The 25,384-nt window shown below is 39.5% G+C and overlaps 1 protein-coding gene across 2 annotated transcripts in view; it reads right to left on the bottom strand.

Moving 5' to 3' along the window:
* SPAG16 (sperm associated antigen 16) overlaps window positions 1–25,384 on the bottom strand; it is a 348,220-nt gene that overhangs the window by 132,450 nt on the left and 190,386 nt on the right. For both annotated transcript variants that reach the window (XM_421865.8, XM_040703739.2), the window contains exon 12: window positions 19,423–19,608. In XM_421865.8, coding sequence (XP_421865.5) covers window positions 19,423–19,608 — 186 coding nt within the window. The remainder of the gene's footprint in view (window positions 1–19,422; window positions 19,609–25,384) is intronic.

The following is a 25,384-nucleotide window of genomic DNA, read 5'->3' as shown; positions in this document are numbered from 1 at the left end:
CCTCCTGTAACACAGGTGTGTGTGCCCTCTCCAAAGGCAGAGGGAGAACCACACCTTCACCTGCTTGGGGGGCCTGGGGATGAACGAATGCTGGGAAAGGATGGGAAGGAATGGAAATCAAGGGAATGTTATCCCTGAGTCAGTGCCTTAAGATATGGGCCACCCCGTGCAGACAGGCTGCAAGAACAGGCTTGCAAGAGATTAATTAGGTGCCAAAGCAAGAAGGCCCATTCAGAAGGCGAAAATGGACTAAAGTGATGGACCATGACAGGAGCAGAAGGGAAGGAAATGATTTGCACTTTTCCATCAAGAACATGCACAATCAGACCTGATGCAGTTGTCAGCCTCTCTCCTTGCCACTTCCATACCGTTGCGTACTGATGAGCGAGCTCTGGCTCTCAAGATTTAATTTACCACTCTGGGAACTGGCTGACTGATATTTCTAAAAATCTCCAACTGCTATATAAAATAAACTCATCTTTCCTTCCAGCTGAGATATAATTTCAGCAAGACTGTCTTGTACACAAGCTATCTTTTGGAGAAGACGAGAATATTTTATTTAGGTGTTCTTTTTCCCCCAAAAAATTTGATAGGAAGGGTAGACCATCATCCTGTTTCTCACGGCAGCTCATATTTCTACCCAATGGCTCGAGTTTATCTATATTAGAATAAATCTGTAGCAACATTCGTTACCTAATGCTTTTTTTCCTATTTACGAACACACCGCCTTATGGATATAAGCCTCACCCTCTCTGAAAAAGTCAGTTTGGAAAAAAGGTGGAGTTGTCTATAAACATAGGCATTTATAATTCTCTTGGTGCTTAAATCCAGAGACAAAGATCCTGAATGACCCCGAATTATGCCACAGTACAAATACTGCCCTGTAGTACTTTGCAGGTTGCATTGTGAACGTGTTCACAGATCCTGCATTTTTAGTATTTTTTCAGTGTAAAACACCACACATTTCTTGACTTGTGAGTAATTCTCCTCAGAGTTTTCTTTTTCTCTACCAGGTCGATTTTCCTTCCCTTACAACCAGATACAGTAATGATGCCCTTCAACAAATCAGCACCTTTGTTCCGCTCTCACTGGGTTTCAGTGTTTCCTATCCAAATAGAGATCCAAATCACCATGTGCAGGTTGTTAAAGTCATAAGAAGCACACCTACACCATTAATGCCAGCACTGAAATTAGTGTAACCCTTATCGCTATCACTGGCTTAACAGCAGTGGAAGAAATTCCCTTGCTCAATTCCTAAGAGACTTCTCCTTGGAGAATCACATTCCAGAATGGTCTATTCAAATTCAAAAGGTCTTCTGGTAAATCTGCACTGAAAACAAGGTATGTGATATTGCCACTTACATAAGGCTTAACTGAGTTACCTACACTAAAACGCAAAAGCAGCCAAATTATGCACTAGTTAGCTATTCCATCTGCAGAGTAACTGAAAAGAAAACACAGATAGCAGTTAGATATCTCTTACACGGCACTTTCATATCCACACAGAGTTCAGAACAAGCTGGTACTACCTGATGGGAACATTTTACGACTGCCTGGATGTATTTATTGCTACAGACTACACGGGGCATGAAGCAATGGAGAGCCTGTGGTACTCCACACCAGCTTAATACTCATTTCTAAAGATTCACAGCAAACCAGAGTAACAGGTGTTGCCAATTCTTTTACTATTTGAATTATTATTATTATTATTTTTTAAGAAACACTCATGGTTACTAGCAATCCTATGAAAACAGGACATTATCTGTCTCAATTTTTTTTGAGTAAATGGTTTCTACACAGAGCTCTCCTTGGAAAAAAAAACGTGGTAGGATGATGCTTATTCAATGATTAGTTAGTTAGTCATAGTTGTTTTACTGCAGAGCCATATTAAATCTCATTTCAAGCACAGTAATTAAGAGCATCCACACAGCCAATTGAAATTAATAAGATTACGGCATGTACTTTTGAGCCAGGGCCTCTAGCAACCATCTTTTTACATGCTTTCTGAAGGAAGACACTAACCACACAAACCCTCTCAAACCGTGCCATCTTCTCCAGCAGCTACCCTCTCAAATCCACTGAATGAGTGCTAAGCTAAACCCTTTTTCATGCCTGTTGAGTAATATCCTACTATGTGACCTGCAATCCCTATCAAGCAAAATGTCAAAGTAAATTACACTGGAAAGTCACTTGCAGGAACGTGGACAGAACATTTCTGGGGAAGCTGTGTAAGGTCACACAAGATCAGCTCTGATCGTGTTATAGGATTGGAGCAGTTAAAAGGAAAATACCTTTAACAAAAACAAATCCTATCAATTTCCCATTATATGGCTTTATCTCCAAAATGTGCTTAAATTAGTCATAGAACTTTTCTAGCCAAGATCAATGGACAAGTATAGCAAACGGGCTGGCTTAAGACATTAAAATGCCAGTTTGTTTTATGCTGTTATAAATGCACCCTATCATGTCTTTACATTTTATGACCTCTATTTTATTTCTAGGTAGCTTCACACATGACACATCCAATTATTCATGTCAAGAATGTAAAACTACCAGTATTTCAGTAAAAAGTACCTGCCATCATTTATGACAATGATTTTTTTCCTGACCCATTATTTCACTAAATGCAACACATTTTCTAAGACGTTGACATGCGAGGACAGTTCCTCTGCAAAGCACATTTGTCTCTAAAAAGATATACGTTGGTATGATGCTGTCAATATGAGACACTTCATTCAATTATTATTCATCTCCAATAAAATGAAGCTCTCCTCAAATTCAGAATATTCATTTGTGCCCTCCTTCAAACTAACACCTGACACTTGGAAAACCGAATGCTGAAGCACACGCTGCTACTGCTACTGGACTGATATACAGTCCTAATTCTTAGAATATTTAGAAAAAAATATAAAATGTATATAAATTCAATCTTTCTATGTGTAACTCTGATCAGTCAGCACTCATAGAAGATGTTAATCTTCACAACCTAAGCACTGTGCAAAACAACAAGGAATGCCCTGGCCTGGAAGAAGCTGTGAGGCAGTGCTTCTCTGGCAAGGACCATCTTGCAGAGCCATCTCTGACTTATTAAATTATCTGAAATCATTTTTCATTACTGGTCTCAGACAACATTCACTGTAAGAGTTTATAAATAGGTAGTGAGCAGAAGCAGGATGGCTGCCACCAAGGTCAGGGTGTGCTGTGCAGGATCGGTAGGGCCATCTGAAGCCCATGAGCACGGCCTGAAGTCGTGCTTGCTGCTGGTGTCAGGAGTGGGACCATTTCCAGGTTCATCACTGCAGTAGCCTGACAGCTCACACTTGTGGTTTAGTGCACAGTAAATTGGGCGTGCAAAAGAAGACCAAGCCCTGCAGCGTTATGGACTGAACTGATAAGTTTAAAGGTGCAGTTCTTTCCCTTCTTACCTTCCTTTTCCATATTCTCCTGCCAAAAGCAAAGGAAAGACTTAGCAACTAGGAAGGCTTAGCCACAGAAGAATGAACCTCAAACATGATATAAATGGTTTACTAATATTTTCTACATATATAAACAAATATTACTCATCTGACTCTGCACGTTTACAAGCCTGCAATAAAACAGAATCACAGAAGAGCCTGGGTTGAAAAGGACCATAAAGACCATCTAGTTTCAACCCTCTGCCACCGGCAGGGTCACCAAACACCTGACCAGGCTGCCCAGAACCACCATTATTTCTGCCCAGAAATACCATTAAATCCTTTTCTTAGATCTTGCGGGGAATCAGAACTTACAGTTTACAGAAGTTACAGTTTAACTGTTACCTGCCTAATCTTGAAAGATGAATGTTCTGAAACTGATCAAAACATGCTTATTTTAATTAAAAAGACACAAGTAATCACTGGGATCTTTGTCCTGCTTGGCAAACTTTGAGAGGCTGCACAAGCTTTTATTTCAGAGCACAGATTTATCCTCTGAAATTTGGCCCTGTTCACCTCCCTGTGCTTTCCCCAGGAGATGAACTGAATCACAGAATCACTATGGTTGGAAAAGCCCTCCAAAAACATCCAGTCCACCAATATTTCCCACTAAACCACATCCCTCGGTAGAACACCTAAAACATTTCTTGAGCACCTCCAAGGATGGTGACACAGTAGCTTTCCTTCAAGGCCAGTTCGTGAGGACTCATGCATTCACCAGCACTACCACTGCGGGAAGCAGTGATAAGCCTGAATACGCATGACCAGGTATGCCTACAGTCCAGATCAGATTGACCTGATATACTGCAAGCCCTCACTTCCAGCAAAGCTCTAAGAGGAAACTGAAGGGCACCATCTGAGTGTGGCTTGTCCTTGCACTTGGATTTTGCCTTATGAGTGCTCACTAGCAGAGATATTTTGGGGGTTCAACCTCTTAAGCATCATGTCAGTGTTTAAATCTACCTAGAGCAGGAAAACCAAGTCCAACATAGCGCACTCAAAAGCTTGTCTGCAGACCTCTTCTCCTGCTCAGCACCTACAATTGGCTTCTTTGGCTCCGTGATGCCACCTGAACAAGTTGGGCACAGCCCTGCTGCCAGGTATGGTCCAGCTGCTGCTAACAAGCTGCTCAGACAGCAGCAACATCCAAATAGAAAAGGAGAGCTCTTTTGTTGTGTTGGAGGTTTATTTTGTCTCCAGGGACCTTGCCTCCTTACATATTTTGCTCTTCTAAAAATTACTTCGTCCTATTTCTGATAGTTGGAAGAGCCTCTCTGGCAAATAATGCCCAGAACAGGAAAACCAAACATAACTGAAAACAGAAAAGATAGGAAAGGACATACAGAACAGAAAAAGAGGGCAATGCATTATAATAAATGAAATCTAATTACTTGAACTTCAGATTCAGCAAGGTCTAATAGTGAGGGACATTTGGTCAAAACTTCCTTAATAAATTTCTAATTAAGCAGCAGAAAACAACTCTCCAGTCAGATTTCTGTTCTGCAGTGAAATTGGGTAACAGCCAAATAATCACAGCCCTTGAAATACTGTTCTACAACGCAGGAAAAAGAGGTTGCAAAACTGTGCCTTACCTCTGGGATTAAAATGTTTATTTGTCTCGGTTCCTTGTAACTTATGTAACAGAACACGTGTTAGTGGAAAAGAAGCCAGTTGTAGTTCATACGTGTTTTCTGGAAGAGCTTGGCTATATGTGTTTTAGTAGGCACCGGGTATTTATTCAGTGTGTGGAAACCCACTACTAGTGAGTTACTGCTCAGCCTACTAAGACATAGCACTGAAGAAAAAAAGGACAAAGTTTTAAGGACACGCTGGTTGCTATGGCACTCAACACAGATTTTAGCACATGATGCAACCCTGAGATAGAATAAGAACCCTTATTTTCTACCACTGAGTATGGAGTATGTACATAGAGTGCACACAAGCTGTTTTTGTTCAGGTACTACAAAACAAGAGACCTCCACAGTACTGCATTTGGTTGGAGCTAGGCAGCAAACAGCTACAAAAGAGAAATACAATTGCATTATGTTCTTTCTGTGATTCAAACGTTACCCAAAGCCATGATGTGGTGTGACAACCACTAAGAATAGTAACTATCAATGACAGCGGCTCTGTACGTTTCACATGATTGAAAAGTATGAATACAGAAATAATAACACTCAACTTTGGTTTTCTCCAGAAAGTGTGAAAAACTAATAGTCTGTGCCAATCACGCTGTCCTTGTCAGTGGCTTGGAATACGAATAAAGTCTGCTCACTATCATAATGAAGATTTAATTTCTTAACACCTTCCGTTTCTTTGAACAAGTGTTGCGTAGAAATCATTGAGTGGCCTGTGTTGGAAGTAAGAAGTGTTGTTGTGGTATTTTCTGCTTGCAGAAGAAGAGGTTGAGTACATTTTTACTTTTATTATTTTTACAGGAAAGATAAAACTGTAAGACATAAGATCCCTACTTAAGAATGCTTTACAGTGCTTCTGTTCTTTTCCCGTTAATGGTACCATTTTAAATCAATATAATTAAACATACACAATCACGGTGTGTACCCAAAATAAGTGTAATTACCAGAAGAATAGCACTCAAAAGATCAAGCCTGATTTCCGAAGCGATGGTGATGCAGAGGAATCCTTCGCAGACACAATCTGGAAATCACTACACCTTTATTAAAGGCAAGCATTTTCTTAAACGTTTAACTGAACCAGAAGATACATAGCTCTCACAAATTTAGCCAAAACATGGCCACAGAAACCAGTCCGGGAGAGGAATAAGATATAAACATCAATATCTGAAATATAGATCCTAAGATCTTTTCAAGGACCATCTTGTTCCTACAAAGAACCTTGCTCTTGCTTGGGAACATCAGAAATGTTTGACCTATCGCACCACTGAACTGAGCCAGAAATGAGAAATAAATTTGTTCATTCTACTCTGAGGAACTCAGCTTAGTAAGCACTTCCATAGCATCAGTATCAGACAACTGTGGGACATGGACACTATAAAAACCACACTAACTACTTCTACCCTGATGCAGGAGTACACACCTTAGATTCCTCAAGCCAATTTCAAACACCAGGTTCAGTTCTCCCCTCTGCCTAAGGAAATTCAACACACGTGTATTAAGCTTTCTGATCATGGTTTTATCTTCCCAACTTTCTCGTGAAGTCTGCCTACATGCAGAAAATAAATACAGCCAGCTGAAATGAAGTTTCCGTTGACTGATGATGTGGTCTGAAGTGGTCCCCTCCAAGGTCAGCTCTTATATTTCATACTTATTGAACAAAATGCCACTTCAGTCCTTAGGACAGAAACTAGAACACAGTCTTCTCTTCCTCTGAGATGGCCGGTACTATTTGTAAGTTATAAAACTATTACAGAATTATAGACAGCAACCAAACTCAGGTTAGGAAAGGTACGCTGCAATGCTTATGTAATATTCTGACTCCACCTTTAAGTGCTCAGCACTTTCTGCAAATCACGCTTCCTTAAGGCATTTTTTTTTTTGTTGGACAGTTAAAGATGGGAGCACCAGAAATCACTTATTGAAAACCATAGCCTTATTTTATTAAACAATTATCTCCCACTCCCTCAAGGCATATGGGTACCAGATAATCAGATAAGCACAATCTCAGTAATAATAAAATAGATCTAAACCATTTAAGCCGACATTAAACACTGCAGAACTACCGTGAGCATGTTTTCTGTTCAGCAGTTCTGCAGGAGAATAAGCAAAGGCTCGCTCCCCAGCGGCAATGGGTTATCCACAATTACCATTCCAGCTGACATCAGCATTCAGCCCATGCCCTGCTTCTGCATCAGTATGGATGCTGCCATCTTTTGTTCTTTTTGCTTTCCCTTTTGAGAAAAACTTTAAGGGTAAAGCTTCTGCCTCTTCTGGCTAACCCCAAGTGTCTCTACCAGTTCATCTGCGTATTGAAAGGTAATAACATGCACGTACTTCGATAGATCACTGCCAAGCCATTTTATTTCTTGTGTGTGCATTTATGCTTATGTTGGATCTGTTCTACTCAGACAGGTTGCTGTACAGCTTTAGGCTTCCACAGCTCAAGGAAGATACCGGGGAGAAGATGAGCAACCTACACTCAATACACAGCTCTCTGTTCTGGTGCATTTGAAGCGTTTTGGAGACTTCGTCATATCTTCTATGTTCCCAAGTCCCTGCAATAAGTGCTCTGAAGAAGGAAACTCATCCTACCTTTGCTACACAAAGTGAAGGGAGAAATACTGATCGTTGCTCCCAGTCTTCACCCGCTGAAAAAGGACATCTTGTTCAGGTCATTTTCTATTTTGAATTATCTTTACAGCAGAAGACCAGGTCATCTTACTATGCCGAACTAAAACATGTATTTTCTGTTGAATCCTGATACCCTGCAGTGGGTCTGATCTAATCAATTTCTTATGAAGAAAATCACTGACAAAAGTAATAACAAATAATTGCTTTTCGTAGGACTGAAGTCTGCTACAGTATATAAAAAGACATCTTAAAAAATGCTAGTCCTATAACCCTAAAGTTTAAAGCAACTTGTTAATGCTTACTCTGAGTTCATCCTCTAGAAATCTATCATACCATATTTCTCTGCAACTTTATACATTTTGGATGAGACTCTCAAAATTCCCTGACAAAGCTAAGTCTCAGCTTCTTTTAGCTTTTGGGTGCCTAAATAATCAATTAGGTGCTTAATGGGATTTTCAGCAGGCACTACGTGCCCACTCCAACAGATTTTTCCATCAATCCTGCAGGCACTTTTAAAGATCCAACTCTTTGTGCATGCTAAATGAAGGGAGCCCACCCCACCAACATCTGCTTAGGTGAGAACTTCTCTACGTGACTTTGTCACAGTCAGGCAGAAGCTGACAAGGGGAAGGCTCGTCTTCCTAGAGGACAGCAAGCAACTCTCTCAGGGCAACTGTTTGCTAAGAGTCAATTTGAAGCTGCATGACAGATGCCACAGGATCTCATAGCTTCTAAAACAAATTATTTGCCTCCCTTCCAAACAAATTAACTACTGACGAAAGGGAACAAATGAAACAAGAGCTATACAGGAGGGCAGCAGAATAAATCTACCGAGCACAACCACAGGGATGCAGCAGCATTTATGAAAAGTGATTTAATTTAAATATCACCCCTCTAAAGCAAGCAAAGAACACAAAACAAACTGCCATTAATTTACCTTAGAACCCTTTCACTGGTCCATTCTTAGACTGATGGTGTTCTACATGGGATAGATAAAGCAACGCCAGCAGTTCCTAATTCCCACAGCTCCTTATTTTTGTATGAGTTTAGACTGACATCTTTATGCCCCAATCCCAACTCAGATAAGGAAGAAACAAGCGAGCAGCACAGGTACAGCACAGCTTTCAGTACGCAGCTAAGGGGACCTGGGCCAGCTGTGCTCACTGATCTTCACACACCACTGCACTGGGCACAAAGCTATCTGCCCACCACAAATACTTCTACCTGAAGCTGTCATACCATTGTATGGCATACAGAAAAAATCGCCTTTATAGAAAAGCCAGAGAAAAATCTGCAGTATTCAAACTCAAAAATGCAACAACAGGTGAACGTTAAAGGCCTCTCTTTATTTGGTGTTACACTACAAACTATGAACTTAAGTCCTTCACCTTTTACATATAAAATACTACTGTATATTTATTAAAAAAAAAAGTTGCAATAGTGCAGAGGACTAAAAGCCTGGGCCAGGACTGTGGTATTGTAAACTAATATGCAGTTACTCACAATATTAATGGATGGGTTTAATCTACAGAGCACAGATTCACAGCACAATAAGCAGTGCTGCCCTCATTGGTTGTTAGTTTATTTTCTTCTACGTTTTAAATATGACTGAAATTCCTTCACATCTATTAAATGAGAAAAATCCTTTTTGAAAACAGTACAACACGGCTGAAATACAATAAATATCAGCACTTTAATATTTAAGTGAAGAAAATGAATTTCAGTGTGTTTTCAAATTGGTTTTCTCAGTGCAGAGTTTCTTTATTTGTCCAAATAAAATGGATTTGAGTGGGTGGCAGCTTTAAGGAGCTCCGCAGCGCTATTCGGTGCCGTCGTGAACTTGGGAAGATATTATGAATAATGGATTTGCTGTGCTCTTCGACACAGAGCCACAACAAAAACAATATCACTCTGGGTTCTCTAACAGGCAGCTGCCGGAGCGAGGAATAAAAAGCCTGGCCTCTCCATTGAAGCTACAGGTGCTGGCATTTTCCTTCAGCACGTTCTCATCATCACTGTAGCAAGCTTTGAGACCAGCCCTGAGCTTTCAGCAGGGAAGCTACTCAAACATGGAGCACGAAGGGTTGCATTCCCAAGGCTACCCCTCCTCATTCTGATTTACCACTTTCTTCTTAAGAGCATATTTCCCTACTATAGCTTCCCTCTTCCAAATACAGCTGGAAAGGGCTGCTTCCCTCTGGCAAATAGCTGGGAGGAAAGGTTAGCTTGAAACTCACGCACAAAAGAACTGAACTGGCTCGCTTTCCTCCTCCTACAGGTCTGAATGTAAGAGGGCAGCTCTGAAAGTAATGCCTCTTATTTTATTATTTTGACATCACCTCACACACATAGGAACACCGAGTAGCACCTCACATTAGTTTAGCTAAAAGCACATTGGAGAGAAGCTCAGTGAATTGGATACTGGTACCAAGAGGCCATCTAGGCCATTTGCTGTCTGATTTTAATATTAGCACTGGATTTCTGCAAGCTGTGACACATTCTCCTCCTTCTGAAAATACATCTCCAGCAAGAGATTACTAAGATCTTCAGTTGCAGATATCAAAGCTTAGCTCATGCTACTGTTGTAGATACTGAATATGTATTCAAAGTACTGCCAAGGTATGAGTGATAACCTGGTAATATTTACAGGAAAGGTTCACACATGGAGTTAGCTTTCCACCAAGTCAGAGTGCTGGCTGCTAACTTCCCACCTAGTGTCATTGCACAGAACATCCTCAAGCCATCACCTTCATCTTAACCTTCCAAACACAGCTAGCTCAGACCTATATTACTGAGAAACAAACTCTGAATTGAAAAGCTATGGAAATTGTCTTGTAAACAGCAGAACATCACGCACGCTATTGTTTTCAAGCTTAGAAGTACTGCTTCAGATGAGATCCCAGTAGAACTGCAGCTATGTTTGCACTGTGCAGCTTTACTGGCATGCCCTCTATGCAAGAGTAATAGTCTATGACTATCTGTTGTGTATTAAATAATTCACAATTTCTGTCCATGTTTTACTGCACTCTGACTATTAAGACTATAACCTAAAATTTCTGTTCTGGTGACAGAAATAGGTTTTTGAAAGATATCCTAAAATACAAAGGAACTCGGTGATTTCTGCATCATCTGGATAATTCAAATGCATATTTAAGTAGGTTTCCAATAGGTATACACGCCTTTGCAGTAGCTGAGTTCAGTAAACACATACATAAATATTGCCTTTCAGGTGGCGAAATGCTTTCTAGATGTGAAAAATATTGGCTGGCCTAGAATGAGATTTTTGTAACATATTGCTCTGAATAGGGGAAGTGCAGAGAGGAAGATGGCTGTGTTTTTGTTTCCTCACAATGAAGCAAAAAAGTGTTTTCATGAGAAGCTTCAGACCGCCTATGTAAATAGTCTGTATGCTTAAACTCTTCTGTCCTGTGGATATGATGCTTTTGAGATGTGCCTCAAAGAAAAATTGGCACATAGTACCAAAGTTATTTTATTATGTGTGTATTGTTCTACCTGGCATGGAGATTTAAGGTTTAGGTCAGAAGTTGCCCTGAGACTTCTGAAAAGCATGACTGATAAAAACAATCCACTACTGGGTTGAAAACTATATATAATTCACATCATAAGAAGATAAAAAGACAACTCAGTGCCTTTCAACTGCAATAGAAGACTCAGGAGACCTTTTTTTGTACTTAAGGAGTCATCGTCTAAGGTGTGAGAGAAGAGCTCTGCTCATATTTCGGACAAAGCAAATGAAGGATGGACAGTTTGCTTTAACAGGATGTACATGGTAGGACAATTAGAGCTATAGCTTCTCGGAGAAAAAAATCTGACAACAGGAGTTTGTACAAAGCCTGAATTCTTAAAAAAATAGAAACAAACAACAAAACTTCACACACACCATCATCTGAAGACTGTGTGGAACTAGAGGACAAAAATTCAAACAAGAAATACATTTGTATAAAGACATCTATTAGAGCAGACCTTCATTCTGAAATCTATTGACCAGTTCAGGCAGTTTCAAACTGGAAGGTATACAGAGCTGACAGAAGTCTAGCGTTCAGGTGGAGCTGCCTACCCAAGTGCTGTTCTCATGAGCAGTAAGACATACTCCTGCTCTCATTACTTCACTGGAGATGTAAGCACAGAAAACTGGCAGTCCCTTCTATTGTAGCACGCTGTGACTTTAGGGAACAGCACTCCACTACGTATCACAAGCTCTACATGTAATATTTGCCCTAACTGGTATTGACAGGATATGGTTGTGATGATTGAAATACTTCACTTTAATGAACTGTTGTCTTCAATAAATTTTGTAATAACAGCTGACAGCTTTCACTGTTGTATGAATTGCTCTCTGTTGGTACAGTTTGTTTTTTGTTTTGGTTGAGATACTCTAAGACAGTATTTCTAGGAAAACAGGTTCGATGAAGAAAAGACTGCCAGTAATGAGTGAACATAACACAAAGGAGAGGGGAAAAAATAAGATAATGAGCTAGGATATGTAGTGAAAAACTATATTAATCCTTAAAATGTGCTGGATAACCAGGTGCTGCTCCTGCACATTTGAATGTAGGACAGAGGAAACACCCTGTCAAGAGCAGAACATGATTTAGCAGGAGCCATAATTATACCACCTGCACCCTTGTGAATAAGACGACAAATTCAACTTGCACATTGTCAAAGAGAGAAAACAACTGAGCCTCCTACGGTAGGATCAAGCAGACTACAGTTTCTGGACCTGCCAGCCTGTTTGGTTAGGCTTTGATGACAGGAAGCTTAAATGTTGCGTCCTGCTCTTGAACCACAGCTGTCAGTGAACCTAGTAGGCATTTTGACAACAGAGGTAAACCAAGTAGGAAAGGTATCCAACTTGCAGGAGATCACAGTGCTTTAGTTGTTCCAACAAAGTGTACTGCCCTCCAAGAAGAATCCATCAGCCAGCTACCCATCATTGAGGAAACATGTGCATCCCTGAGCTGATAGAGGGAAACTGGAATGTAAAAAGAATTGACCTCTGAACAAGTTTTCCAAGCCATAGTGGATGCTGAGATAATACAAGAAAGGAAATGGTTGAGATAAAATACACATGAAGAGTCGAAAAGACAGAAAAGGGACTCGTTCTTTATATTAAAACAAACATCTTCTCATTTTAGTTACTAAGAAATTCAAGCATACTTCTCACGTACAATTTAAGTTACCAAAGACACTTAGAGTAAAAACCCACATCAACAGATGCCACTGATTTATCTAGACCTGTAGCCAACAACACTCCAGTAGAAGCCACACAACCGCCATAGTATTTAACATTGTTTTATTACTATATTCTTCAAATCAAACAATTTTTCTTTTCTTCTTTCAATCAAAAATGTTTCTTAGTTTCGTTACCAAGGGATAGGATGTCACTTTTTTAATCATAGAATGGTTTGGGTTGGAAGGGACCTTTAAGATGATCTAGTCCCAACCGCAGCACAGTATATAATGCTCCCTTCAGTAATAACTCACTATGCAGCTTTCAGTAAAGCACTGCACCCTTTTCCTTACCAAATGTAAATAACTGCATCACTAACCCAGCTGAGCCATTCTGGAAGCAGCAGGTAAGACGTGTTTCATTACCTAGACTCGCAAATACACAGCCATAGTTAATATTTCTCATTACCAAAGCCTGATGTTCTGCATTAACTGTACGAGTTTAAGTAAGTTTATGATAGAGAGTTCAGGCTACACTTCTTAATTTGGTTCTGTACTTCAAGATTAATCTTTTATAGTATTATGAAGATTAAACCATATTTTCCCCTTAACCCAACAACTATGCTTTGGAAATACATATATGTATTTTACCTGATAATTCACCATCTTTAAATTGATATTTTAAAATTGGCTCTCTGGGAATCATAAAAACCAGGTTTTAGATTTCCTTTCGTCCTGAAAAATGTGTTGTGGAACTCTTACACCATTATAAACTCGGAGATTTAGGCATGGGCCTCTTTTGTATTTGAGGGATTACCAGCAGGTTGTCTCTGCAGCGCTCCTCAGAGGATTTCAAAGGGAATTCTCCTTTATCAAAATGGCAAGCACTTCCTGAAGGGCTGTCAGTACACACATTACAAACTACCCAAAGATGGCCCTTCCACAGATCCTCTAAGTTTTTCTCTGCCTGCCTTCCAATTTCCTGGAGGACATCTGTCTTTTCTGAAAATAGATTAGCTTCACTTTTACTGGAATCAATTAAACATGGTATCTGGCCAGCAGCTCTTGGTGCCTCTCCCACTGAAATCTGAAGCAGGTAACAGTCATCCAGGAAAGAAAATCTTCATGACAGCTGGTTATTTGCCCTTGTTCCTGTTCAAAATGACAAAGTGGGAATTTATTTTCAACTTTCTGTGGCTTTCTTTATAGAGTCCTAATGCAGATGTGCTGGGTGTTGTGAAAAATAACTACAAATCTAACGATAAATATTTCATTTAAAAGCTGTCCCTCGAATAAGAGAAAGGGGAAAAAAATATGTGAATGTAAAAGGATGCCCAGGAAAGATGGCTAAAATCTGTGACTTCACGTTGCTTTGATGGTAAAAAGCAACCAGTTTGGCCAACTTGGTAAGTCAAGGAATATTAACTTCTTTACTGAGAACAAAGCAAAGTGAACAAAAGGACACTATCATAGCAGTTTAAAACCCATTTAAACGTGCCTTGCACTCCACTCTGTCACAGACTATGTTAATAAGAAGAGTACAGTACCATCATTTCATGGTATCATTCCAAGTGAAGCTATAGTTGGTTAGCAGCTTCTAATTAAACAATCCATCCCTGCTTAATTTCTTTTAAATACACACTACCTTTTGAATTTCCCAAAATTACAACGCTTTTTACGAGAAGAAGGAAAACTAAAATCAACGACGACCAATTGGAGATGGGATACCAGAAGGTAAGACTCTTCATGTAGGCTTAGGAATGAATGAATTACGTAAATATACCAGGACTTGATTTGTGTCATATACCTCATGCTCCATAAAGACTGAAAAATTCCTGATTTGGGGACAGAAAAGCACAAGTTGTCAACAATTATTTTGTTGTATATTTGGAAAGAAGTAAAAGAACTTACTAGGAATAGCTTAACAACAAGGTAATCTATCAGTGGTTGTACAGGATAATTAGAAGTGATGATGCGCTCTCTCTCTCTCTATATATATACATACATATATATTTTTAAAGTTTTCACCTGAATAAATGCACCAAGAAGATACTAGTCATGACTGAACATCAATGCTAACTATTTTTTAAACATTCCAATAAAATTTTCAACATGGGAGAAATAACAGGGACTTAGCCAAAATTTATTCTGTTAAGAGAAAATGAAAATAAGTAAGTGGCAGATATAAAAACAACCAACAGAAAGCAGCAATGGATCCCATTCTGAGGCCTTTATTCACCTGGAGGTCTGCTGCAGGGGCAGCATGGAATTACATTTCTCCATGGCCTAATTCCACTGCGCTTTGCACTACTGAAAGGAAGCAGAGAAAAACGCAGAACTGTACCAATTACTGTAGAATGGATATAGTGGAGGGAAAAAAAAGCTTTCACATTAATTCTGAATACTCTGGCCTTGGTGCAAATAATTTCTCAAGCTTAAAAACATAAATAACATTTTTTGCATTTAATAGACAGTCTACAGCATATGTTTACAAAACTAAATAACCACCTGTGTTTACATGAGATATACGAAGTTCAGTTTGATTTGCATGTCAGAGATCAGGCTGTGAATCTCTGACGATATTTACAGTTGGATAATTGAAATTAATCCTACCAAAATGGCTTCGACAGTTCTGCATTTATGGTCTGAGAAAACAATCCTACAACTGTTTGCTGAGCTATTAACATGGCTGGCTATGTATTTTCAGTCTAAGCTACACTGATGAATAAAATCAATTTGCAAGTTTTAAGCCTATTCCCTTCTTTCTCTCCCTCACTTCTTCTTCAAGTTGCTTCCTATAAATCATGAAGGAGATGGAATAATCTTGAAGATAGGAGAGATACTTGGGTTTTGCTGCTTTGCTTTTTATTTTTCAAACCATGGTAGATATGTTACTCATCTCTTCTATAGACATTATGGCATTGTTTTTTCCACTTTCTCTAAAAGCAACCAAATCACCCAGGAGAACACACAGAACCTCCAGCATCCTCAAGCCCCGCCACACCTTGGATATGGTTACATCTTTGCATGTGCTTGTCTCTTCAGGGAAGATGAAAGGTGCCTGGGTTTGTGTTTGTTAATGTTTTCTGCTTTGTTTTTGCAAAATCAGAAAAGACCTATAAATAAAAGGCATGTAAGCTGTCAAGGGGAAGAACACTTAACCGCAAAGCTACCTTATGTTATCCTCCTGATAGGAATGTCATTCATGGCTCAGTATATAACAGAGCTTTCCAACCTACCCAGAACAAAAAAGGCTTGAGAAAAATAGCTATTAAACTATTAATTCAGCAATAGTTTCACCTCCTAATAAAGTAAAAATTAAGCATTGAGAGCACTCCATTTTTCTTATCACTGGCAAACAATAATATAATTTAATAAAATGGCCGATAACCTTTTCCTATTTAAAAGGTATTACACCCTGTATTCTTTGGATTCCAATAACAGATTTGATGACTGTGCAAATTGCTCTTGGTTTTGGTACTACTAAAAGGGCAAAAAACCTCTCCACTTTAAGGACACCAAGTTTTGAACCACAGAAAACTATTGTGGGAATCTTAAAAGTTATCTTTATAGATTTCTAAAAAAATAGATGTCCTAACATACAAGAGCAGCTTCATGAGATGTGGAAACAAAAAGACAACTGCCAGTGTTTATAGAGTTGTACTCAGTTATATTTTAAGTATGAATTTACATTTCCCTTTTAGAGAGGTGATAGTTGACAACTTTGATATTCATCTCACTTCCCCCTGTTTCCCCAATATGATGCTTTCCAGGAATACTTAAATTGAAAGCAGGCATACATCCAGATAGACATTAGGGATGAAAGAAAGCTCTCGTTTATAAAATGTTGATTCCTTATTCATAGAAAGAATTAATCACAAGATTAAGCAGAGTAACTGTGATCACTGATCATTATCCTACTGCAAGTATGTTATCTTGTGCTCTGCCCCTGCTCAGAAACAGCTTTGTGAGAGCTGGCAGACATCTGGAGCAAGAGAATTCTAAAGAAGATGAGATAAAACATTCTGAGACGTTTTTTTTTCCCCAAGCATTGCAAACCTTTGTGGCAAGCCTGCTCCACCTTCCTGCTTTGTTGCACACACTCAGGCCATAAAAAGCATCTGAAGGAGGTTACACACTGATATGGTACACTGAAGGCACAGTTGCCTTCCTTTTATCACAGAACTCCAGGCACATAAATTTACTGGGGCACTCTGGACAACACCTAGGATTAGTTTTGCCAAACTCAGCCAATTTGCATGGCAATTAGTACTGCAAGCCAAAATAAATTCCAAGTTCCTTTGTATAGCATTTCTGTATACAAGTATCAATAAGTCAACAATCCAAACTGAAAAAGACCAGGTTGCTTAGTGAGCAAGTAACTTTCTCTTCTCAATCCACCTCCCCCCTCCCCCTGCCTTTCGCCCCCTTGGTAAATAAATACATAAATTGCCATATATTCTGTTTGAGCTTATTTTTCACTCGAATTCAGTCAACTTGGGCATAAGGGTCGTTGCTAGCTGACTGCTCTGCAGAATTACGTCTTCAGTCAGGCTGTCTTAAGCTTGAAATCATCACATCATGATGGACCCTGCTTCCTTTAACCATGGAGAGTTTGGCACGACTTCAGGTCTCAATAATTATAAGCTGATATATAAACCTTCCACATCGTGGCTGCAATCCTTACTCCCTTATTTTCAAATGTGAAATGCACTTCAAATACACTGAAGGTAGAAATGAGAGTTGTTAATGAGCGCAAGTGGGAGACATGGGTTGGCAATGAAGATTTGCTTTGATATCTCTGACTACAAAAGCTTCCTCGGCAGAGAAGATACTTCAGAAAGTCTAAATAAAACCTCCCTTATGCAAATTCAAAACCATTTCAACATAAAATTAAGACTATTCTTAGTATTATTTCTTAAAAGTCATGCACATGTCATAAAAGATGATCGAAGCATTAAAATGCTACAGCAGGTTAAGAAAAGAGGCAATGAACAATGCAACAGATTCCAGGCATTTTCACATCTGAGAAGAACACTGACCATTAATTTCTATTACTGATAGTGAGGGTGGAAGCACCACCTGTTGCCAGAACTGATTGGCCATTTCTGTTATGAATTCCACTTCCACAAACTTTTTGGCTACGGCTTTATGAAACTTGAGTGTTTGGTCTGAGCTTTTGTTTTAGTTACTGCTCGCAGCTTAGTCAACATAATTCACCCATTTCTAAAAATAAGCGAACAAGTGAAAGGATGCATACATTGGTAATCCCATGAAGAAGAAAACTGTTTTGTTATTTAATGCTTTCCCAAGTCATGACTTGAAGAGAAGACTGAAAATCTGATACTGGCAGAGTTCTAATTAGTTCTCAAAAAACCTGACTGAATTAGGAAACTCTCAACAATCTCAACTCATACGTGCCTAGTACAGTGGTACTGCACTTACAACAACTCTGAAGCAGCTTCCCTAGGCATGACCCCAGTAGGTCTCCAAGTCTCAGCTGCAGGGCTAACTGCTTGTGCAGTAGACAGGGAGCGACCTAAGCAAAGCAAGAGAGAAGCAAGTCTCCCTTGCTTTCTCAGTGAAGCCTCTTCCCCTGCTTTGGGCAACGAGCTTGAGGGAGTATATTGCCTCATTCAAAAGCAAAGGAAAAGAGGAAATGACAAACCCATTAGGACTGGATCATAACAAACAAGGGAAAACAAACAGGACTGAAGAATTCTGTGGACAGGCAACATTCAGTTGTTGAAAAAAAATCACACTTAACACAGTAGAGTGGTTTCAGTAATACTACTTCTAAGTTATCTAGCTAAGAAGTATCAGCTCCAAACAATATCCTATTCTATTCCTTTAAGGCACACATTATTCAAAATATATCACCTCAAATACAACTGAAGATAGATGAGGAACTAATGATTAATTGGTAAGCAAAAATGTACTTGTATTTCTGTAAGTACCTTCATAAAATGCATTTGCCAGAGCAATAAAGAAAATGAAGAGGTACAGTTATTTATTAATCAGGAGTCACCTTGCCAAAACTTAAATAATGAATAAAATAAATTTCCACTTGTCCAACTTATAATTCAAGTGTGTTGTATACATATAAGTTAGAAATATGAAATGGAAATCTCGCTTGTATTTTTGTTCTGTTACTTATTTACTTTATGTACTGAAGTTTCACAAAGCTATGACCTTAAAAGCAAACAAACAAAAACCAATAACAACAATAAAAACAACTGCAGAATAGCATATTCCAAATAAAAGGAAACACTCCTTGTGGCACTATCTGAATTTAAGTCCTTCCCAGCTAATTTGAACAGCCTTCTCTAATAAATGTCATCCAAGTTGTTTTTCTTTCTCCACTCCCTTTAATCTATCCTTGTTCCTAAAGGGAAGTCCACAAGTTGGTGCTAGACATCTCTCTCTGTGTGACTGGGCTGAAGCATAAAACACTGATTACTAATTACAGCTATCAACCAGATAATAAAGAATCTCCAGTAATTCCATACCTGTTGACATCCCATATTTTACTTGTGCTGTCCTTAGAGGCAGAAGCCACAAAATCACCACATGAATGCCATGAGCAGTCCCATACAGCTTGGGCATGTCCTTTGAAGGTTAAAACGCATCCCCCTTTTGAGAGGTCCCATATCTGTACTGTTGTATCCCCACTTGAAGTGACCAACTGAGTGCCACTGTAAGAAGGAAAAAGAAAGACTACTTTAGAAAGACTAGTTAAGCAAACAAGAGTAGATTTTACATTAAAACATATTTTTAAAAATTCATATTTTTTGATACATCATAGACAAAACGGTCACATATTAAATATCAAGAGAGAAGAAAAGACATGAAGTAACTGTTTTCCAAGAGAAAGCAAATATGGGTTCCAGAAATGACATTCCTTCTTTGTGCAGCCTACTTATGAGCTTATCAATAACATCACTGAAGCCCAGGAAACCACTTTCAAAGTAGAATAAAATAGCTTCAGGGAAGAGGCTTTTTTCTTTTATTTCCCAAATCCATACCATTTTCTATATATAAATTATCATTTAATTGTAACGTTTTTGTCTTCTGACTCACTACAGATAATCTCACGCGCTCACTATCTATTGACTTCAGATATGAGCATAGTTCCACTGCATTTAAGCACAGACACAGCGTGCCAGGCTCAAAGCTCACCTGGTTCAGCTACTTACATTCTATCACAAATAGGAGAGGATTCTTAATGGGAAAATGGTAAGAATGAACACGTAGAGTGGTGTAATACCCTCCCCCAAAGTCTCTGCGTCTCAGGATTTCTTTGAGACAGACACTGTATATTGCACTTAACAACTGTCCATAGGCTGTTTTTCTCATGACTACCTATCTTTTTAACATATGTACACTTCCAATACCTGCAATCTCTTGTGTTAATAAGTTCCAAAATGTAATTTGGCATTGCACAAAGAATTATTTTGCTCTCCTAAATACCTTTGTTTGATGCTTCTAATTCTATTGGAATCTATTATGATGCAAAGTAAACACTGACTACACATGAACCCTCTTCCAAGCCAATAACGATACCGTAGGTTCCCTATCACATTATTTTACCAGCCAGCTGGAGACTCAGCCTGTGGACTTATTCCTCACACTGAAGTCATTCCATATCTTTAACCATATTTACCATCCTTCTCCACGTCTTTTGAGCTGAAAAAAGCACTGAAGAAACAGGTACCCGGTGGAGGTACCCAGCAGCACAGCAGTGCTTTCAGTTTTGTTCCCTATTCTGTTCATTCAATTAGTGTTTTTAGTGCCACACCACAGAAATTTGCAGAAAATATTTCTTTCCTGAGCACCAATAACTAGCTTAGAGAAATTACTATTTATTTTTCTCATATGCATTACTTCACATTCACCTGCATGGAACTTCACTTGCCACCTCACAGTCAACTTTTCCAAACTGAATTCTTCTCCTGCACTTCTTCACATGGATCCTTCATTTTTACTGCCCTCATTATTCTCATCAGCAAACTTTTCCACTTTTCTCTTCCAGTGTCCAAAACCATCCTAATAACTTCAGTCCCAGCACAGACCCCAGAGGGACGCAAGTAATTTCTCCATTCAGAACATGACATTTTATTCCCATTCTTTCACCAGTTTTTAAGCTCACAAGAGATTTTTCTTTTTTTTATTCATGGCACTTCTGCTTTTCCGAGAGTTTCTGTTGAATGACCTTAAGAATCTACTGAAAATCCAAGCAGAGTGAATTGATGAGATCTCCCTCGTTCAAATGCTCAGCGAGCCCTGCAGAGAACTCTCACAGATTTGAGACAATTTCCTAAATTGTGTTGGAATTTCCCAGTGCTTTGGTATAACAAATGCATTGAGCTATCCTGAAATGTTGCCCCTGATATCATTTCTACCAGTCCTCCCACTGTAAAGGTTAGATGGACGGATCAACGTTCATCCTACACTCTTTTAAAACACTAAAAAAGTTATTTCACCTTAAGTGATATAAGTAATACTGGAGGTTTCCTGTTTTATTTATGGAAAAGTTAGCTAAAGGCCAGAAATCCATCAACCTTGGCTATTCAGACTAATTTCTCCACAGTTATCTCACCGTCATCAATACAAAGATTTTGACAAAGCATATGGGCTTAAAGCCTGAGTGAGGGCTGCAGGAGGAGACCCTGATTTCGTCAAGGAATAAATGTGTTTTCATTAATGGAACACCCGTCTTTTTAATAACTGAAGCTACATCTCACTTGTGGAGACAAAATTAGCAAAATGACAAATTATTGTGGCCTTCATACATTTAGGAAATCAGAGCTATTTTAAAACAAATTCTGAAGCAGGTATAAAGTGGGACTGATGAAATCTATAATTGATTCAGAGGGTAGCAGGCACTGCCACTGTTGTGAATCACAAAAGAAGATTTATTGCTTATGCATTTTTTAATATATAATCCCCAAAATACCACATGAAGAACTCGTTCCCTGGGCTGAATTTTAAGAAGATACTGTCCAGGCAGTGATGAAAATCTTTCAGGAAACAGATATGAGCAGGAAGGTAGTTCAAATGGATTCAATTTGGCAATCTGTGGCAGGGGAAAGAGTTACAAATGAGGTTTAGCACTCCTTACAGATCAAAGGAGAGCAAAGCAGAGACATGGAAACAAAAGCACAGCCCATGGAGGAGAAGTTTGGAGGGACGGACTGACAGCAGCTAAGGGGCAGACGTGCTCGGAAGCAGAGGGACCCCAGCACCTCAACCACTGCAGCACGAGCTCTGCCTCTAAACTGCATCACTGTGCACGTGATACAAGGTTATCTGAAGAAAATGCTTTTTTTTTTTTTTAACCAAACAAATCAAGGAGACAGACAACATATCAGGAGAGAAGAACAAGCAAAAAATCCTATCGTTTTTGGTCAGTTCACAACAGAGAGGATATGATATCTGTAATCTCCAAACTGTTTCTATGGATGGGATCTTTTTTCCTAATTGTAAATAGGCACAGTCCTACTTCTCAAGACGAATTTTTCATGGATTCCCAATTGATGCCATAAGCCCACATAAGTTCATTAACCATAAGTTATTGTAGGATACTTCAGGTGACTGATTACCTTCATGAAATACCAGAAAAACACAGACAATTAGTACACTGATGGTGCAGCCCTACATAAAGACCAGGTATCAGCAGAAGTGCCCCACTCCTATGCTCTGGGATAACGGGCTCTGCAGGCAGAGCTGAACCTTGAGCCACTCCAGCAGGGTTACTGAGGCTCCCTCTGAAGATGGTGGAGCCAGCAGGCTCTTCTGCTTCCCTACATCAGCTGCCAAGCATCACCACAGGCCCCATCCTTCAAAATGTACACAGACTGTCTTGTATCAGCCAAAATAACCAATATCCAGCTGCCCGAGACCTTTCTCTTTCAGCCAGAGCAACTGTTTTTCATAACCACTGAGTGTACCTGGTCAGCTTTAACCCAAATCCTGGTGCACAGAGGTTACATTTGCTTTCTCTACAGTTTACTCGGTAAATAACAGCAAAGCAGACTTCTCTGCCCACCATATCTCATCCTCAGGGTTAATCTCAGGCATATGGGCTTCAGCAGATGCCAGGGACAGTACTGCAGATCAGGTAACAATTTTGTTGCTATACTCTATGATGCATTAAGTGAATACAGCACATCTGCGGTGCCAGCATTTGTATGTATTATTTATGTAGTGCCGTGGATGCACCTGGAGCTCTGCAGACAAAGTAAAATGCAGTTCCTTTCTTGAGACAGTTCCAGCCTAAATCAAAAGGAGGTGAGCAAAGCCTTATACGCAGCGTAGGCAAATACTGGTCCTCAAAACAATACGCTAAGACAGCACTTGTGTTCAAGTTGTGTCCTAGAAGAGCTGAGGCACCAGGTAGCCTCTGACTGGAACTCAACAGCACATCAACATCAGCAGCTCATCAGCTAATTTTAAACATGCCATCTAAAGCACTATGGGATTAATAGCCTTTTACCACGGCAATTGAAAAACATTTCAAAATCAATCTTAAGCAACTAGAAAAATGGTGTTTCTTATCTACTTCTATTGGTGCAATTATTCTAAAGGAAAACTCTAAAAGCCTCTGGACTATTTGCAGTATCAAAGCGGGTAGACCCTAAGCGCAGCAAAATCCAAGGGCAGATCTGTAAATAATGTTAAAAATTACTTTAATTTTGCTGACATTACATGCTAAGCTAGAGAAGAAAGAAGCATCTACTGCACTGCTGCTTCCTTCACAACTCTTATTAGGAAAAAGTGAGTTGCTCCCTGAAAACCACAACTAATGAAGCCTGAGTATCTATGGAAGTGTACTTTGCCTCTTAGCACCATCACCTTAGCTGCTGATTCAATATAATTATTGGGAACTGATTGATCTTTTAGACTTCAAGCTTTGTCAGAATTAGCCTGCAGGTTAGAGTTACTAAAAAGCATGGGAGATTGTGTCAGCAACCGGTGCAGAAGATGCACATAGAAGGTGCAGGAGGCATGTCCTTGTAAGCTTCATTTTCCTTGGAAACAAAGCTGAAAACAGTGAGGCAGATAGTTACATTAGGAAAGCACGGACCTACCACTAACATCACCAGAAAGCAGTATCTCCAGGAGGGTGCTAGGACAAAACTTGACAAATGCCCTTCCAGTTCCTACCCATGCACTCCCTGGTACTCTGTGTTAGGGACAGGATGACAGTCTAGAACGATTTGCATATCCATCATACATAGCCATGCTCGAGTTCTTAGCCTGCATATAAATAAAACACCCAGCAGCACAGAACCTGACTCCAATAGAAGTTGCATCCTTGAGATACAGGCTTAAGATATAACTCCCTTTTAATTATTTTTATTTCCGAAACTCTGAGCCACATTAATTATTTCAAGTGACATTTCTTATTAAAACCGCCAGGTTTTTTGATCCCTATGGCTCCTTTTGGCAGTTCCTTCCATTATCCCCATTGGCTATGCAATGAAACATGTGCCTGTGTCTTCAGATCGTCCCATGACAGGATAACTATTCCCCTCTATCCCACTTGGCTGAGAGCTGGGTGTGGTAACAAAGGGAAAGTAAAGCATTCCTCAGGTGTGGGTCCCCTTGCCAGTCCTCCTACAGCAGACACAGCATCATGAAAAGTCATTTTTATTTATCTTACAGAAGTTCATCTTTTTTATTAAAGCTTCCTTGAAGCTGCAATTTCATGGCTGCAATGCTTTAAATATAACATGCTCCTACTACCAAAAAAAGATTCCCGGCATGGTATATACAAATTCTAAAGAATGACTTTGATTATAAGCACATCATCCTATAACCAGTACTCCAAATTCTAAAGCATTTTCCCCTTCTGAACTGAGTACTGATGGCAGAAGTTGGCATATCCAATCATACACAGACAGAAATAGCATTTCACCTGGTGTTCCCCACTGCTCTGACCAGCTTGTCTCTGTCACAATGTGCAATTAGTCCTTTATTTCAGGGGTTTGGCCTGCTCTAAATGCAGCCTACAGTTCTGCACCCAGGGTCACTACGATGATATTTTGTCACGTCCACAAGGTAGCACATTGTTCCAAGCTCAGGTTATAATCTACACAGCCCACAGTCAGACCTGCTACATTGCAATCCATTAGCCTGCTAAGATTAGCGTGGTCCCTCTGCAGAAATACGGAGTGCGTTACCATTCACTGCAGGCTAGTCTTTTTAAAGTATTAAAAATGAGCTAGCTGTCTTTCAATGTCATGTAATTAAGAACAGTTAAATGAGATTTTAAAATAATTTAGGCACCTGGTAGAAGGCAGTTTTAGTCCATACAGAATTGCCTTTTGGGAGGCCTTGGAACCACGCCAGGTAAGGAATAAAAGCAAAAAGATAAAACTAGCTACAATACTTGGAAATTAGAGGTAGTGAAATGCACAGACAGCAGGCACTGGACAATGCAGGGCCCTGTGCAAGACTTGGAGTCCA

The sequence above is a fragment of the Gallus gallus genome, chromosome 7 (assembly GCF_016699485.2).
Source record: "Gallus gallus isolate bGalGal1 chromosome 7, bGalGal1.mat.broiler.GRCg7b, whole genome shotgun sequence".
Taxonomy (NCBI): domain Eukaryota; kingdom Metazoa; phylum Chordata; class Aves; order Galliformes; family Phasianidae; genus Gallus; species Gallus gallus.
Note: the sequence above shows the minus strand (reverse complement) of the source record. Positions and strands in the feature narration are given on the sequence as shown.